The sequence below is a fragment of the Arvicanthis niloticus genome, chromosome 3 (assembly GCF_011762505.2).
Source record: "Arvicanthis niloticus isolate mArvNil1 chromosome 3, mArvNil1.pat.X, whole genome shotgun sequence".
Taxonomy (NCBI): Eukaryota; Metazoa; Chordata; class Mammalia; order Rodentia; family Muridae; genus Arvicanthis; species Arvicanthis niloticus.
This window is the reverse complement of record NC_047660.1, coordinates 83,202,996-83,221,787: the sequence shown is the minus strand read 5'-3', so window position 1 is coordinate 83,221,787 and position 18,792 is coordinate 83,202,996. Positions and strand designations below refer to the sequence as shown.

The window sequence follows — 18,792 nt, the reverse complement described above, 5'->3', positions numbered from 1 at the left end:
CATAACAAATAGAAGGCATAGCTCACAAAATATGAAAGACAACTTTCAAACAATTTTCTATTTTATTATTAGTTTTATTGTTAATCATTTACCATGTCTAACTTATCAATTAAATTTTAACATAAATATGATGGTTTGGACATAGTTTGAATATGTTCTCCCAAAGTGTATGTGTCAGAATCTTGGTCCCTAGTATGATCGATACAGAAGGATGAGACCAGGTGAGAGGTTGTGATGTGTAGTTTTAATTGTCATTTATTATCACCTGGGGAGGGCGTGTCAGTGAGGAATTGTCTAGATTTAGCTTCCTCATGGGCATGCCTGTGGAGAATTATCTTGATTACGCTGACTGACCTAGCCTAACAGTGAGGAGCACCACTCCTTGGGTTTAGGGGCTAGAGTGTATAAAGAAGGAAAAAATGAGCAGGGCAAAGCAAGCTCATATTCAATTCAACCATCTGCTTTTGACTGTGGATAAAATGAGAGTAGCTGTTTCCAGTTTCTGCTGTTTTGACGTCTCTGCAATGATGGATTGTAATCTGCAATTATGAACCAAATAAACCCTTTCTCCTTTCCTTTAAGCTGTTTTTGTCCCATTTTTCTTTTTTAATTACAATATCAACTGTTGGAGACTGGTTCTAATGCTTTGATTCAATCAGGAATCTGTATGTCCAAACACTAAAAGGTCCTTGTCCCCAATTGTTTTTTGATCGATCAATAAAGATGCCAATGGCTAATGACTGGGCAAAGGGAGATAGGGCGGGACCCTTAGAGCTGCACTAAGATGCAGGGGGAGGATGGGAGGATATGCAGGATCGCCAGGTTGTAGGGGGGATGGAAGAGGAGAGCTGCAGAAGAGCCAATGAGATATGTAAAAACTTAAGTAAGTGGCCACTGGTCACCTCCTTGATGGGCTTGGGGAGCAGGGGAAGTGTTAGGAGTGCCCAGCTTTGAGGTAGCCAAAATATTTTAAAAATAAGCTAGTTTGTGTGTGTGTGTGTGTGTTTCATTCACAGATCCAAAGATAGCTCTTGGGCAGGTGCACAAGTGCAATCTACCAGGAACCAAAGAGGTGTAGCTAGAACCTCACCACTATAATCAACAAATGAAACTAGAACCCTGACCTCAGGGGACAACAGGGCTCCAGTCTCTCTCTCACTTCTGACTTAGCAGCATATCGTTCCTTACAAATATGGTTTTCACGGAGATTTGGCATAGACAAGATCTTTAACCGAAGACAAACTGATAAGGACTGCTTAGTCTTGAACTTTTTTAGCCTCCAAAACTATGTACTAAATAAATCTTTTCTTCATAAGTAACCTTCATCAGGTATCTTGTCATAAGAACAAACAATATTAATATAACACATACAAGAAAAAGAGATAGAATCTACAAGACTTGGCAGTTGTCACATTTCCAGGCACTACCTTAAGTCTTAGAATCGCATTGGCCATGGCTAACTGTACATAAGAAAAGTTACATTTGGTACATTCTCTGCATGAATGAGCCCAGGACACTCCATTTAATTTCCAAGTTCTGCCCTAGGTCATAATCTTACCTCTCTAAGTACCAGAACACAGTTCCCAGGTCCTACACATTGAGGCAGCTCAGCAATCCTTCCTTTATTAAGATATGGCCCTGAGAAGCAACGGTGGTTGAAGTATATCTTTGGACAACAGTATTTTCCATTGATCATCACTAGAAATGAAGAAATAAGTATTCAAAGTACTCATTCTCTCTCTGCTCCATGTATCCAAAGATGAGTTGGGGGTGGCAAGTGGCATATATACTATTATATGAGTTTTAAAATTACATTTTTTTTTTGTGTGTGTAGGTGGATTTTGCACATGCTATGCAAGCTTAGAGCTACATATTTCCAGCCATGGAAATATACATTTTGAAGCTTAACATACAATGCTCTTAAATATCTTATATTTACTTTATGCTAGCTTACAGAGCTTATCACTATTCAGAACTACATGTGCTCATTAATTCCTGGGTAATGCAGCATACATCTAGAGCCCCACACTTCTACTGATAAAGTAGAGGGCCTACTCCATGAACTCACCAGACTTGATGACCAATTATTTCTTTTCTGATCCTTCAAAATCAACTGTTGAATAATCTATTCCATAGTACTCCTAGGGATGTTGAAAAATATCCAGACTTATAGTCTGTCTCCTAAGCCCCACCTTAATTGACATTTCAAATATATAGGAGGTTTTGTTACTTAATTTTGAGATAAGAGTCTCACTATGTAGCTCTAGTTGGCCTAGAGTTTTATATAGAAATCAGGCTGGCTTTGAACTTGAAGTTATCAGCCGGCCTTTATCGTCCAAATGGTAGGATTACAGTCATGTGCTACCATGCTTGGCTTAAGTGTATTCTTTATTTCCTGATTTAGCCCATCAAAAGGTAAGCAAGGATCTCTTCTCTACAATGTCACAAATACTATACCTGAGTGGGTGGAGTTCAGCTTCAGGCCGTCATGAACAGATCTTGAAGACAGTATTCTGGGTTAAGAAAACAAAGGAAAATAGTGAAATTGCCAGCAAAGCCTACAAGTTAGTTTCCTTCAAAAAAGTAAATGTGGCGACTTGTAAACCCAAAATAAATGCTCTTAAACCATAATATATTATTTTTTAAGTAAAAACTGATTTTAAAACTATGCATAGGACAAACAAGCCAAGAATCTCTAGACATGTGATACTATATGTTCAAAATTTACAAAACTGTATTATAAAATCTGAAAGTTTCTTGAAGGATTTTGGTTGTTGTTGTTTGAGAGTCTTTGTAAATATCTCTGGCTGATCTAGCACTAACTATGTAGCCCAAGATGGCTTCTAACTCATGGCAATCATCCTACCTCAGTTTCTGTTTGCTGGTATTACAAGCATATATCACTGTGTCTGACTTTCTGTGAGATTCTTAAATAAACCATTAGTTTTTTTCAAATAATACAACAAAAACATTTCTTGTGTATATGTAAGTATGTTGATATACACATGGGTATAGAGGCTAGAGGTCAACCACATTTTTTTTTTTTTTTTTTTTTTTTTTTGGCGATATGGTTTCTTACGAGAACCTGAGCTGACCAATTCAGCTAGACTGACAGGCTAGCAAGTCCCAGGGTCTGCTTGTCACTATCTCCCTATCACTAGCATTCAAGTACACCATCATGCTTAGCTTTTTATTTGGGTTCTGGGGACCAAACTCAGGTCTTCATGTTTGGTCAGCAAGAACTTTGCCAATTGAGACATTTCCTCGACCTCCCACAAACGTTTCTTATATAATATAGTCTTCTGTCAGTACACACATAATTATAAAACATTAGAGGTGCATTCTACATGGAGAAATCTTTGAAATATTTTAAAACAGTTTGGAATGCTTCATTACTAAAAATTTGATTTGAAATTAGCAACAAAGATGCTGTTGTTGTTGTTGTTACTATCTCACTTCCGCAGCAGTGATAAACTGTATGGCCTTTCACTTTATTTCTATTAGCAGTTTTATTACCTACATAGCTACAAAGTAGCTATAAATTATTTACTAGCTTATTATAAAAGTGGCTAAAGATGGGACTGTATCCCTCAAAATTCATTTATTAAAATTGTAAGATTCATTTATTTATATTATCATCCATGTAACTGCACATGAAGGTCAGGCTTAGATCCTAAGAGTAGGATCATCTAATAGCCTTATAAGAAGAGGAAGGACAAAAATAGAAGGAGGGCAGGGAGAGTTCTTCACTGTGAAGTCCCAGCAAGAAGGTATCCATTGGTACACCTGGAAGCAGGATCTTACAAGGAATCAAATCAACTGCCATTCTCACCTGACACTTCCTAGCTTAGAATGTGAGAAAATTAACTGCTGTGGCTTACATCACCCAGTCTGTATTAATTTTGTTGTGGCAGCTTATTAGACTATATAGAATACAAAATTTAAAATAAACATAGGAACTTCTGTATTTTTCAGCTGTAAGATACCACACCAACTGCCTGCTTCTCCAAGGCTGTACACAGAGTTACAAATAGTTTCCTGATGGTTTAAAGGAGGAATGCAGCTTTTCTTTTCTAGTAGCTCTTTTGTACATAAAGATACTGTCATCAATCATTCCCTGACTTAACAATTTTTGCTTTTCTTTCACAAATATTTCCTTTCTTTTATTCAATTGCCTTCAGTATCTAAAAGCTAAAAAAAATTTCATTTTAGGAAGCATCTTGATATATCTGAGCTTTTGTATATATATATAAAATAGTAACTTTTTTTGATACAGGGTTTTACTACATAACTCAGGATAGTCTGAAACTCCCTATACAAACCAGGTCTACCAAAAATGATCCCCTGATCCAGCCTTTAAAGTAGCTAAGATTTATAGTTGTACACCAACATGCATAACTTTATAATCCAGTTTTAAGAAAGGCATATACTATGCTGGAGAGATGGCTCAGTGGTTAAGAGCACTGACTGCTCTTCCAGAGATCCTGAGTTCAATTCCCAGCAACTACAGGGTGGGTCACAACCATCTGTAATGGTATCTAATGCCGCCTTCTGGTGTGTCTGAAGACAGGTACCGTGTACTCATACACATAAAATCAATCAATCAATCAATCAATCAATCAATCAATTAATCTTTTAAAAAAAAAGGAAAGGCATATACTGAAAGAAGCAGTTAAGCTATCAATTTGACTTAGAAGTTTATGCTTCCATCTGAGAAAATAATACAGAGGAGATACATTCCCTTAAATAGTTATTTTCCCCCTAGGTATTCTAAGTTTAAACCTGAACTGTTTAGATATCTGTTATATTACTTACTGTTTTTCTGGTTGAACCACTGCAATTTTCCTCAGTTTATGACCTGTAAGAAGAGGGAAAAAATGCCAAAAAAAAATTTAAAGATTAAGACAAACAAAGGCTTATGCTTGTAATCAGCACTTTTATTACCTGGTTGTATGTAAATAACAAGTACTTTTAAAATAATCTTAACGTGTCAACATCCTAACTGAAGAACATTTTTCTGGGTTGCAATCTTTTTAGAAAGAAACAGAGTATCTTTGAAGATCACTAGGCTAATCAATGACTAAAAATACTTTCCAGCAAAAACAGCAAAAAACTAGAAAGGAAGGCTGATCTGACCAGCACCCTAGATCATCTAATGGAGCAGAAAGTTTCAACACAGTGCTAGGGAAAAACAACATCCACGTCTGAAGCTGGACTCTTCACATCATGTTTACATCACATATAAAAATGAAAGGAAATTACTAAAAAACAGATAAAACTTTAAAATTCTTACATATAAGAAAAAGTTTACAGCACTAAATTTGTAAATACCATTAAATATGACACAAAGAACAGAGGTGACAAAGGAGTCAGAATCACACTGGAATACATTAAACTTAAAAACCTAGTATAAAAAGAGAATAAAGGGCTTGACAAGATGATTCAGTGGATAAGGGTGCTTGCCACTAAGTCTGACAACCTGAGTTTGATTCTCAATAGCCACTTGGTGGAGAAAGGGAATCAACTCCCACAAGTTGTTCTCGGACTTCCATGACCATGCAGTGTATCTGTATATACATCACAAACACAAACACATAATAAATGTAAAAAAAAAAAAAAAAAACCTAGAAGAGAGTAAAAGGGCTGGAGAGATGGTTCAGCAATTAAGAGTACTTGTTCTTATACAGAGAACTTGGGAGGCAGAGGTAGACTAATCTAAATTCAAGGACCCCCTCATCTACATACTTTGACTACAGTTAAAAATAAATAGTAAAATACAAATTAAAAATAATAGGCTACCTAGTTCTTATAGAAGCCAAATGCCAGTTTCTGATTTGCCCTATGAAAAGATCCAATTAGCAAAGAACTTCAGCCAATAGCCAAGCAAAGAATTAAGTTCCTCAGTTCAATAGCCCATGGAGATGAATTCCTGCTGCTACAGTCTGAGTGTACTCTCAAATTAATTCTGAAGCTTAATTACTACATTATGAGGTGACTGGATGATAAAGGTAGACTTTCATTAGGCTCCAGAGAGTAAGCAGTCTGTTTTAACATGTGAGCACCCAGCAAGAACGTCTCTGGGCTGGAGAGACAGCTCAGAGGTTAAGAGTACTTGCTGCTGTCACAGAAGATCCTGGTTTAGTTCCCAGCCCCAACATGGTAGTTCATAACTATCAAGTAACTCCAGTTGCAGGGCATCTGATGCTTTCTTTTACCCTCTGAGGGCCTCAGGCACCCATATGATGCAAACATACATATGCAGGCAAAACACTCATATAAATGATAAAATGTTTTAAACCTAAAAATAAAAAAAGGAAAGCCTTGTCTAGGAAACAAAGAACAGATCCTCGTATCTGCTAACAACTTATTACTTGGACTTCCTAGCTCCAGTGACAATAGATACTATTTTATAGAAACTTGTTTTCAAAACCAGAATAAACTAAAACACTTGCCAGTAATCATTTGAGTAAATTTAGGGAAACACTCCCCAAATCAAGCCCTAAGATGATACCTGCCCTGGTGGAATCCTATGAAAAATCAAGAGTTAGCCCAGACTTCTAAGCTAATAAAAGTTTTATTAGCTTACATATACAAAAGCTATACAATCTACATATACAAAAAATATAATTATTTCTGGAATGTCTATATTCACCCTAATTGGAAGTACCTATGCAAGATATCATTTAATAGCCAATCTTCTAATCCAGAAATAGACAAATACCTCGTGCCCGGCGAGGAGTACTGAGAGGATGACCATTGGTTTCACACCAGCCCAAAGGAAATATATTCATCGACTCTGCACTTACAATAAATTCGGGTACAGGCTTCTTAGAACCTGTTAGGGTAAGAAAACAAATTTTGAAGTATTAAAGAGCTCCTTTTATAAGCTTTTTTATGGGTGTATGTATGTGTGGTTTGTTTAGCTTTTAGGACTGGGTCTCATTAGGCAACACAAGCTAGCTTTAAAATAGTGATCTCCTTACCTTAGCCTCCTAAGTGTCGGAATTATAGGCATGCACAACCATGTCTAGTCCTATATATTACTTCTTAAACCATACTGTAATAATATAGACACAAGTCTCTTAAGTAATAATCTTTCTCATGGAAGTCACATATTTTATGTTATATAAATATTATGAAAAAATAAGTTGCCTTCTATATATAACTTATAATAACCAAGAAGGAAGTATATACAAGTGACCTTTGCCAAAGGTCTTTGCTATTGCAAAGAAGCAACTGGAGCTATGACTGGTGTCATTCAGATGACTAACAAGTATCAGTCATTTCCTTGAAATAACAAGAGTAAGAAGGTAAATTGTCAAGTTTACTTTAACTAACAGAACTAATGTCTTGCATTCTTGGAGTAAACCTGAATATTGAACAAGGAATTCAGATCAGGAAAAGATTTTGCACATTGCATGGCAGATGTTGCATGGATGTCTGTAGTAAGTGCCATCCTTGATATCCGCATATCTGATATCAGTTCTACAGAAGGCATCTTTTTAGATACCATTTGGCAGTAGGATACAGAAGGAAGGCCACATACAATAGCGGCAGCATAGCTTCATCCACAAACCTGCTCAATCACTAAATATTACCTTAAGAAAGACAAATCAAGTTTGTCTACAAACTACCTGCTTCTATTGTCTTAGGACAAACAAAATGTTATCCTTCCAGTAAGTGAGGCAGTTAATGTTACATTAATGCATTTTGGTAACATCAAAATATATGTTATATTGATTTGCCCTTATCAAAATAGCGAACTTTAGAGTAAAGATTTTCACTTGCTTTCATTTCCTACAATTTAAAAGCCAAGGACAAAAAGCAAAACGTTAGCTTAAAATCTTGGATTCAAATTAGATCACTATTTAACAAGTCCACCAGCAAGCTAAACTACAGGGGTGATCAGGAAAAACAAAGGAATGACTAGAGAAAACCTGTCAGGGGTGCTGGCACTTTTACCTTCCAGCTGGAGCCACAGGTATGAGCCTCTCACTGCAGTAACGGTGGCAATGCACACTTCTTCAGGGAAGATAGGGTTCACTGCCTCCAGTTTCATGTTCTCCTTAAACTGGTGCTCAGATATTGACTAGAAGAAAATCAGTGAATCAAATGCATTAAGTAGATTAATGCCTAACATTAACTCATGTGCTCAATTGGTATGTTTTGTAAGCAGTATTTAATTCCTATATCTGCATTAAAGCAACAAGCATATTATGTTCTGTTCTGTTTTCAAAGAAGCAAAAAGAAAATGTCTGTTTTTCCTTGGAGGAGTAGAAAAGTCTTTGGGTCTGACACTCTTGGAGGGATCATTTGCTACACAGATAATGCAGCTTGAGTTGCAAAATCTATTTTGCTTGTTTCTTTATTTGTCACATGGAGTTGAGAATACCTATCTTGCTAAGTTGTTAGGAGACAGCTATTAAATGAGAATCTCTAAGGCTCTATGTCCTTGATCAAATGTCTTTCAACCACATTTGGCTCCCCTTTTCTCTTAGAGGGCACCATTATATCTGTTAATATATATCATAAAAGATAGTCAGGATAAAAAAATACTACAAATAAAAGGAAACAAGTTTTAGGATGTAGTTGTTTTCCTTCCTGATAACTCATTAGAAACTGCTGCTGGGTTTGAGCATATAAACCTAGGGCTATATCAATGGGCTCAGTGGGGAAAGGCACTTGTCTGATACCCAGGACCTATGTGGTGGAAGGTGAAAACCAACTTCTACAAGTCGATTTCAATATGTGTGCATTAACATTTGCATATGTACACATGCACACATAAAATAAATAAATAAATTTAAAAATAAAACCATAACCTAGTAGGATGCTATTGTGGTTTGAATATGCTTGGACCAGGGAGTGGTGCTATCTGGAGGTGTGGCCTTGTTGGAATAGGTGTGGCCTTGTTGGAGAAAGTGTGTCACTGTGGGTGTGGGCTTTAAGACCTGCATCCTAGCTGCCTAGAAGCCAGTGTATTCCTGGCAGCCTTCAGGTGAAAATGTAGAACTCTCAGCTTCTCTTGCACCATGCCTGCCTGGACTCCTGTACTTGATGATAAAGGACTGAAGCTTTAAACCTGTAAATAGCCCCAATTAAACATTGTCCTTATAAAAAGTACCTTGGTCATGGTGTCTGTTCACAACAGGAAAACCTTAATGCAAATAACAAGAGAGGAAACTCAGCCTAATAAAAATAAGCTGGCAGTGAAGAAAGCTGAGAACTATTAGAAGCAGGACTAGCACAACAGGAAGCACAGGAAAAGTAGCCCAAATAAGGACTGACTGATTTGCATGACTCTTCTGTTTTGTTTCAGATAGGTCTCATGTAGCCCAGGCTGACCTCTAACTCTTGCTACATGCAAAGATGTGACCTCTATTTCTGATCCTCTTACTTCTACCTTCCATGTGCTAGGACTGTAGCAATGCACCACCACACCTGGTTTATACAGTTTTGAGAACCTTACTCAGAGATCCATGCATGTTAAGAAAGCACACTAAAATGATACTGAGCTACATTCTACATTCTCTGTCTGTCTCTCTTTGCCTCTCTGTCTCTCTCACAATTAAAAACAAAACTTTTTTTGAGATGGGGGTCTTACACTTAGAAATGGCTGGCCTTGAATCTACATCAATCCTCCTGCCTCAGTCCCCTAGAGCACTGGGACTGCAGATGTGTACCTTCATGCTTGGAAAACCTCTTTTCTTTTTCTTTCATTTCTTCTTTTTATTTATTTTTGACAAGAAGAATTTGTTAGAGACATTTTTAAAAAAAACATTTACATTATGGTATTATTTACTATTACATACCTCAGGGCAACTGTGTCTTTCCCTTCCCTACAGAAAGTGAGATTTATTCTCTGGAAAAGATAAAATACAAGATCTTTGGGCAGGAGGGCACAAACAACTTTTAAGGTGTATATATGTAGTGAAGGCCCAGCCATAGCCACTATATATCATACAGGGAACATAAAAAAAATCTTTTACAGTAGTAGGCTAGCCTATAAAGATATAAATTTAGGGTTTGTTTTTTTTTTTTCAATAAATGGCCAGCCAGAGCCTATTCTGTAGGAAGAGTCAATACTGACAAGCCTCATTCAAACATGCTCAAAATTTCTAATAAGTTTTTGTCCTAGTTCCCCATTTTTAAATACAAGCAGCAACCAAGGATAATCACATGTTTACGAATATAAAAGCTACAGAAAAACCAGCAACTGGAGAAAGCAGAGCGCATGTAAGGAAACCTTCTAGCCAGCAGTGGTATTAATTAACATCTGGGAGACAAGAAAATCTATTTCAAACTTAAAGAATTGCATGCCAAAATAAAGAACTATTAGAGCTGCTGTGGTGGCACACGCCTTTAATCACAGCACTGAGAGATAGAGGCAGGTGGAGAGATCTGAGTTCAAAGCCTGTAGGTCTACATACTGTGTTTCAGGCCAGCCAGAAATAGAGAGATCCTATCTAGACAGTGAGTATCCATCTCAAAAAAAATAAAATAAAATAAAATAAAGAACTATTCAAAGAAATAGGTCTCAAAAAAACATAAGAAGATGTAGTGTGATAAATTTAAAAAAAGTTGTTGCTGGAGAGATGACTCAGAGGTTAAGACCATTTGCTACTCTGGAATAGGCCCAGGTTTGGTGCAGAGTCCACAGGTGGCTCCCCACCCTCTCCATTTCAACTCCCCAGGATCAGCCTTTGAGGGCACTGCACACAAGCAAACACACAAAAAATATTCAGACACATAAAAACAATGACTTTATTTATCTAGGTATTTTTTGACACAGGTTTTCTTTGTGTAGCAGTGGCTGTCCTGGAACTCAATCTATAGACCCGGCTGGCTGGCCTCAAACTCACAAAGATACTCCTGCCTCTGTCTCCCAAGACCTGGGATTAAAGATGTTCACCATTGCCACCTAGTTCTTTTCCATTTTTTTTTCTTTTTTTGGCCTGTACTTTCTACAAAAGGAAAAAAGGCAGGCTATCTGCAGCTTTCTACAAGGATAGGCAGGTTCATATACAAAAGTCAGGAGTAAACATTGTCTTTTGACTTCCAAAACACTAGAAGTTAGACAAGTAATAATATTGTTAAAACGCACGAGTAACATCCAACCTAACTTTCATATTAAGCTAAACTACGAATATGTCTATAGAATGAAAATTACAATATATATTATTTATTAAAATTGACATGGCCCTTATATCCATGTTTTAAGGAGCTACTAAGCAATAGCAGGCTCCACCAAAACAACCACACAAGAGGCCTGAGAGGTATCTAAGAAGGTAATAGCATTTTCTATGAAAGCAGGAGGACCTGAATTCAAATCCTCCATACTTATGTAAAAACTAGGTAGATGCCTCTAATACCAAAATCACATTTTTTGGTGCGTGGTACAGAATGGCAGGTGATGGATGCCACAGGCTTTCTGACCGCGAGTCAGCCTCTTAGAAATAGAAAGCCTCAAGTTTAGTGATAGAGCCTATCTTTTAGAAATGTGGAGAGATACAAGGAGACACGCAATATCATCCTCTAGCATGTACACATGTACACACACACACACAAACACAAACACCCCATGTGACAGTGACAAAACTACTTGGTAAGCCTCAAAAGCAGCCTGTCCAGAGAGAAAAAAAGTATTAGAAACAATGATCTTCTGATTGGACTGCCTTTGTGATATTAATAACAAGAAGCTACTAGGTAGTATGGGAAGAGCTAGCAATAAACATAAAGTACATTAACCAGAGTCAAGACAGCAATTATTAACACAATTATAAACAGCGACTATAAAGACAAATGTTTTAAAAAAGGAAACAATCATAAAATCCTGCAGCAGTCACCTGTTAATGTTTGCAAACACATTATGCAAAACCTCAACCAAAACATCACAACTAAACAGTAATGGTTAAGACAGAAGGGAAGGGGGACTATAGCAAATTCATATTTTTGAGTTTATTGTTAGGGTGTTTTCCATATTTTATTTAGAAATAGCTGAGAGGAGTGAACAGACAACAGTCCAGGTTACCTTACATGGATAGTTGGTTTTCAAAACATCAGAAGTCCATAGAACTGATGCTACAAATATTTATATATTAATGTTCATATTGATTAGAGACCTGTCTGCTCCTGACAGCTTCCTGTCGTGGATTCTAAGAAGAAGAAATTGAGCATCCTTGGAGTTACTCCAGTTGTGTGGTAACAGCCACTAGGCAAGAATTGCCTCTCTCCATCTACAGACAAATTACTGTCCAGAAAAGGACACACATGCAGAATAGTCGACTGATTATATCTGCCTAGACAGAGTAATCAGCCCTTAATAATCCTGCATCACCAAGGTCTGTCAGATGATTCTGGGCCAGAAGGCTGAAGATTTGATGCTCCAACGTTCGGTAGTATAGAGGCTTTTCAGGTGTTCAGAGGTCCCTATAAATTGGCTAAGTTTTAGAAGCTATGCTTTGTGCTTCCCACAATTATAGTTAACTGAGTCATTCTGGATTTCTGACGGGGTTGAAAACTTATAGCTATTTACCTTAAGAGAAAAGATTTGAGTGGATGGTCGTCAGCTGACATTCATCCTAAAGCCAGGTTTAGAACTAAATGTTTTAGTTAGGATAGTTGACAGAGGTGCTGGTTAGTCAACAAAAGGATGGACAGGGTATTAGGACTATCTTGTACCTCACTGGTACAAATTGGCATAATTATGCTCTAATTGTATTTTGAGAGAAAAGTTTCATTTTAACAGGAAGGGTGATGTGTAGGAGGAGCTAAGGTAGGAGGAGTACTGAGAGGAAGAAAAGGAGTAAGAAGAGGAGGAGAAGAAGGAGAGGAGAAGCTAGGTGATGAAAGAGAGAAAGAGGGGGGAGACAGGGAGGCAGATGTTCATGTATCTCCACCAGTCAAAGATAGTTGTTATATCTAGGTTGGGTAGTGGGTTACACCTCTGATTGAACAATTCCAAACTTATAACGCTTATGATTAACATTATTTTAAAAAATGTATACATGCAAAAAGGAAAAAGGGGCATGGGATAGGGGTTTTCTAAGGGGGGGGGGATGGGGAAAGGGGATGCCATCTGAAATGTAAATATCCAATAAAGATTTTCACATTAAAAAAAAAAGACAGAAGGGAAGGTAACATAAAGCAGTTAATTGTTCATTTACTATAATGTCATCAACATAAGTGTCTAAAATTAATACCTCAAAAGACTGCATCATACTATTTTGAAAATAATTCTTGTATAAATACAAGAATTAACAGCAAAAGAAAAATCTAATGTGGTCACTGTATAAACTGAAACATGACTTCTCCAAGGAATGGTTGGTTGAGAGGAACATTTTTATTGTAGCTATGAGGTAGAGTAGAGCCAGAAGCATCTAGAAGAGTCCAGAGCAGGAAGAAAGCAGCAGACTGAACATGGCTCACAGGCTGGATGGGACCATGGGGGTGTGGGGAAGGAGAGAAACAAAGGGAGTCCAGGCAAAGGAGAGAGGCCAGAGAGATAGAGCCAAGAGGGAGACTAGACAAAGCCCAATCCATCTGATTATAAAGGCATGAGAAGCTGAAGGAAGGGAAGCACATGAGCTGAATGAGTCTAAGGCAGGAGGCTGAGCTGAGAAGAGACTGGCACTTTTGATACAGAGGGAGACAGGAGGCTACCATGCACTTTGATATGCTAATAGGCACCACAGTGTTTCTTTTGGACCTGACAGTCAGTTCAAGGAAGGTGCTTGCAAGGGAACCACATAGACATTGTTCTACAGTCTCAGTTTTTATTGTAACTAGGTTCTCCTGCCTGTTGTTTTGTATGTATTAACTAATTTGACAGAAATTACTATTGTAGACCTGGATGGCCTGTGTAGATCAAACTGGCTTCAAATTCAGAGAGCCACCTCTGCTGCAGGCTGGGATTAAAGGCAAAACAGCACATGCACAGCCAGAGGGTTGTTTTTGAAACTAGATTTGGGGGGTGGGGAGGGGGTTGTTTTGGTTTTTTTGTTTTTTGAAACAAGGTTTCTCTGTATAGCCCTGGCTGTCCTGGAACTCACTCTGTAGACCAGGCTGGCCTCAAACTCAGAAATCCGTCTGCCTCTGCCTCCCAAGTGCTGGGATTAAAGGCATGCGCCACCACTGCCCTGCAAGACTAGATTTTGTTAAGGTAAACCTGTCTGGTCCATGGCAATCCTACTGCCTCAGTCTCTTAAGTGCTGGAATTACAGGTACAAGCAAGCTATCACACCCAGCAGCTATTTGGCCTGCTCTGTTTACTCATTTTTTGGGGGGGACAAGGTCTTGCCATACTGCCCAAGATGATCTAGGACTTGCTATGCACCATGGTGGCCCTGCACTCATAATCCTCCTCTCTTGCCTCCACCTCTTAAACATGGTTCTCAGCCTTCCTGACGCCGCAACCCTTTAATACAGTTTCTCGTGGTGTGGTGACACCCAGCCATAAAATTATTTTTGTTGTTACTTCATAACTATAATTTTGCTTGCTATAAATAAAACATGAATACCTGATGTGCAAGGTATCTGATATGTGAACCCTGTAAAAGGGTCAACCCACCCTCAAAAGGGTTGTGACCCATGGGTTGAGAACTACTGTTATAAGTGTGTACCACCATATCTAACCTAAGAGTGATGTCTTAACTATTTGTCCTTTTAAAACATGCTCATGTATTGTTGGGATAGAAGTATTTTTAAACAAATGTAATCATTCTCTAATATTAACAGTTTCAATATTATTGAACCACTAAATTATGAAATAAAATTTCAAATTCATATGACCTTACCTAATAAGAAAACAAATAAAATGTATAAACTTGTAAAACTAATTTATTTAGCAAACTACCTTGTATAGTAAATGTGTTTTTCTTTGGGACTGTTTTATGATTAACAAGGTAGTTATCTGGGTTGAGTGAGCTGACTAACTTCAGAGTAACAGTCGTAAGAACATGGGAGTACCACCACAAAATCCCAGCCTGAAATAGTTCCACAAGGGGTCTCACCTGTGGGAAGCACTTCTGGGGAGCAGCTTCAGCACCACACTGTTTGAGGTAGTCAGCCCAGTCAAAGTCCTGGCTCCGGAAACCTACACAGAGACAGAAGAGCAATGAATCACATCCAATGTGCCAGCACTCTACCAAACTGTTGACTCGAAACTCCTAATGTTACTTTGATCAATGTGGAGGGGCTCTCTATACATTTTTCATGCTAGGAAGCCGAACCCAGGACTGCTTACAACTAATTTTATGAAACAGAATAACTCTGGGCAAATTATAATTATATAATAAAATTCAAAAAATAAGTGTTTAAATTTCCAAAATTCAAACGTGGTATTTTTTTTTTTTAGCAGTATTACTGTATGGCTAGTTACTGGCAAGTTGCCAGGAGTTTAAAAAAAAAGTGATACAGACTTTATTTTTTATATAGAAATTCTGCATTATTGATTTTATTAGTATTTTTCATTAGTGAGGACTTTTTCTTGACAAGGCTATTTGCTTTCCTTAACATATCTTAGCTAATACCAATACATAATGACTTTTTTTTTTAAAGATAGTATCTCATGTAGCTCAAGATATTTTGGAACTCAAATAACCAAGTATGACCTTGAACTTTTGACCCTCCTGCATCATCTCCCTTCCAAGGTCTAGAATTACAGGTATACACCTCCACACCCTGGCTTTGGTGTAATACTCTTAATACTGTTTTCAGATTCATGTACTACAGAATCTGTCTAATAGTCTTAGAAATGAAGAAGATGGTGAGCACAGGGATGCAGCTGGATACGAGAAATAATTTCTAATGTCTTTACTAAAGTAGAAATGAACATTCTTACTAATCCACATCTACTAAACCACTAATAGAGAAGATTTGACTGTTCACAATACAAAGAACATTTTATCTGACAGTCTATTACACAAACATAATCATTATACATTGAATATACATATTAAAATGCTAACCTGTACTCCATAAATACATATGTCAATTTAGAAAACATTTTAAAACTGTAAATGCTCTTATGTAATGTAAATGCTCTTATATAATCTGAATCATCAACTTAGACTAAAAGAAACAATTCTCTATTTCAGCAATCTATCAAGGTTCTTGGCAGAAAACTAGTATCTGACTCAGCCCCATCTATGGGGGAGGAGCTGTGTAGTTTAGGCCCACTTTGTCTAAATTGTTCTGTCTCAGAGCTTAATCACAGGCTACTCAAAACTGTGTCTTCCTACAGGCAACAGCCTCTGAACCCCTCTTTCTTGCTTGAACAAAAAGGACTTCAGCTCTTTCTCTGATCCAATCTCACTTCCTGACAAAACATCATACTCTGACATGTTTCTTTCTTAAATATTTTATATATGTATAAGTGTAGACATATGTGTGTGGGTATATTCACACGTGTGCTGGTAGCTGTAGAGTCCAGAAGGAGTCACAGTACCCTAGAACGAGAGTTATAGACAGCTCTGTGCCCCAAAGTGAATACTGAGAACTGACCTCTGAACTTCTCGGAACTTAGCCATTGTGTCTTCTCTCAAAGCCCCTTGCCATTTTCATTTACATAACTCACTACTTCCCCTCTGTTTACATGGCCAACTGGCTGTCACAGTATGCCGTATGCCCAGAGCTCCTGTATCTTACCTTTAATACTTGTTTTCTCTTTTTCACACAAAGGTAGCAAGCAGTATAAAGAGCTTGATATATCCTGTGCTTTCCTATAAAGCAACATGTTCCTAGTTTAAGTGTTCAATACCACACCTTCCCACCAAGTATTCCTGTGTTCTGCTCACTGATGGTAGAGTACCTGGGAAATTCTGTGCATCTTTTCTCTCACAAATCTCTCGAAAGGCTAGATTATAACCCTCTCCCCCTCTACCTTCTCAGTGATAAATTCAATACATGTTCATAGCAAACACTGCAGAAATGCTTATTGGATGAATGAAGGCTGAGTGGAAGGTAGTTTTGAGTTTATGATCCTTGCTAATGTAAGAGTGCTTCCAGTACAATGTCTCAGCAGTTACCCTTCAAGTGAAGGCTTGTTTACCAAATACTTACTAAGTCAAAACAATCTGGTTTGCAAATAAAAGAAAAACAAATAAATATCTGATATTTTCCAGATACCACAAGTTTAAAATACTAAAAGTTTCAGCCAAATTTAGTGAAATCATACTTCAGTGCTTTGATCAGAGGGTCAAATATCATATTTTACAAAGTTACAAGAACAAGTAAAATGAGCTGTTACTCATTTTAGATCTTGATCATAAATTCCCTGACTAGTCACCTCCACTACATGGCATTAACACCTAAAAAAAATTCCCCCACCTTTGAGCTCTGGACCAAGAAGGTAGATCTAATGCTCAGTGTTCACCAAGCCTGCTGTTCTCATCCGTTTTTGTCAACCTTACACAAACAGACATGTCTGGAAAGAGAAAATCTCAACGGAGGCACTGCCTCCATCAGGCTGCCCTGGGGGTGAGTCTATAAGGTGTTTTCTTGAGTCATGACTGATATAGGAAGACCCAGACTAATGTGGGCACTGCCACCTCTGGACAGGTGGTCCTGGGCTGTATAAGAAAGCAGTCTGAGCAAGCCGTAAGAAGCAAACCATTAAGAATTCCTTTATAGTCCCCACTTCAGTTTCTGTCTTGAGTTCTAGCATGAGCTTCTTTCAGTGATGGGTTTTAAGATGAAATAAACCCATTCCTCTCCAAAGTTGTTTTTGGTCCACAGCTAATCACAACAACAAAGAACCAAAATGGGCACAGTCACTTCTCTGTGACCTCCTAACAGATTCCAAATGGAGCAGATAAAGGAACCAGAACAGAATCCAGGCGTGAACATGTCCTTCTACCTGGCTATACAGATACATGTCAAACAATGAGAAAAATGCATCCTGACACTTTATTAGCTTATGACTTCACATATTACACAATGAGCTGGGAGTGGTGGCACATGCCTTTAACCACAGCACTCAGAGACAGGTGGAGTTCTGTGAGTTCAAGGCTAGCCTGGTATACATAGCAAGTTCCAGGCCAGCCAGAGCTACAAAGTAAGACCCTTTCTAAGTAAATAAATTAAAATCTAGATCTCATTTATTTTATTTTGAACCTCCACGATACTCAAGATAGGAGGTATAAAAGATCTTGGCAATGCCATCCTACACATATTTCAAGGGCTTAGGCTGGTGGATTAGGAATTTAAGGGCGTCATGTGTCATACAGTCAGAAGACATACTGCTACACAGTGAGACCCTACATAATTAATAATAATAATTTTGAGAAACAACACAGTAAGAACTCAACTCCATACCCGGAGGAGGGTTGATGTGTAAACCATTCTTTAGACTCCACTGCACAGGAAAGATACCAGGACTGTTAGCATGGCACACAAATGATCGCCTTGTATGGTCTTCTGGTCGAAGGTCATCCATTTCCACTAGAAAGTACTTATCATCAAAAACCTGTATAATTAAGAGATAAAACCGACAAATGGCTTATGTGTGTTTATATATATATGTCAGATACACACACACACACATATATACATACACACACACACACATATATATATAATGCACAAACATATCTAACACACACATATTTGTGCTTTCCTTGGCACAATCAAATGTTATGTAAGTTCATTTATTCTCACAACAGATTATTAAAATATTCAATAAATGTTAGTTTTAGGTCAGGTACCTAAAAAAATAATGTCTCTCAATATTTACTCAGTTTTACTTTTTGTAACAATTTAATGAGGTGGGTACCATTTTTAATTCCATTATTA

At 37.7% G+C, this 18,792-nt stretch overlaps 1 protein-coding gene across 3 annotated transcripts in view; it reads right to left on the bottom strand.

Moving 5' to 3' along the window:
• The window catches only part of Sfmbt1 (Scm like with four mbt domains 1), a 116,998-nt gene that overhangs the window by 11,939 nt on the left and 86,267 nt on the right, over positions 1–18,792 (bottom strand). For all 3 annotated transcript variants that reach the window (XM_034499199.2, XM_034499198.2, XM_076931341.1), the window contains exons 9-15: positions 18,316–18,466; positions 15,012–15,094; positions 7,963–8,089; positions 6,722–6,835; positions 4,816–4,858; positions 2,458–2,513; positions 1,559–1,698 (exon numbers count right to left, since the gene is read on the bottom strand). In XM_034499199.2, the coding sequence (XP_034355090.1) occupies positions 1,559–1,698; positions 2,458–2,513; positions 4,816–4,858; positions 6,722–6,835; positions 7,963–8,089; positions 15,012–15,094; positions 18,316–18,466 (714 nt within the window). The remainder of the gene's footprint in view (positions 1–1,558; positions 1,699–2,457; positions 2,514–4,815; positions 4,859–6,721; positions 6,836–7,962; positions 8,090–15,011; positions 15,095–18,315; positions 18,467–18,792) is intronic.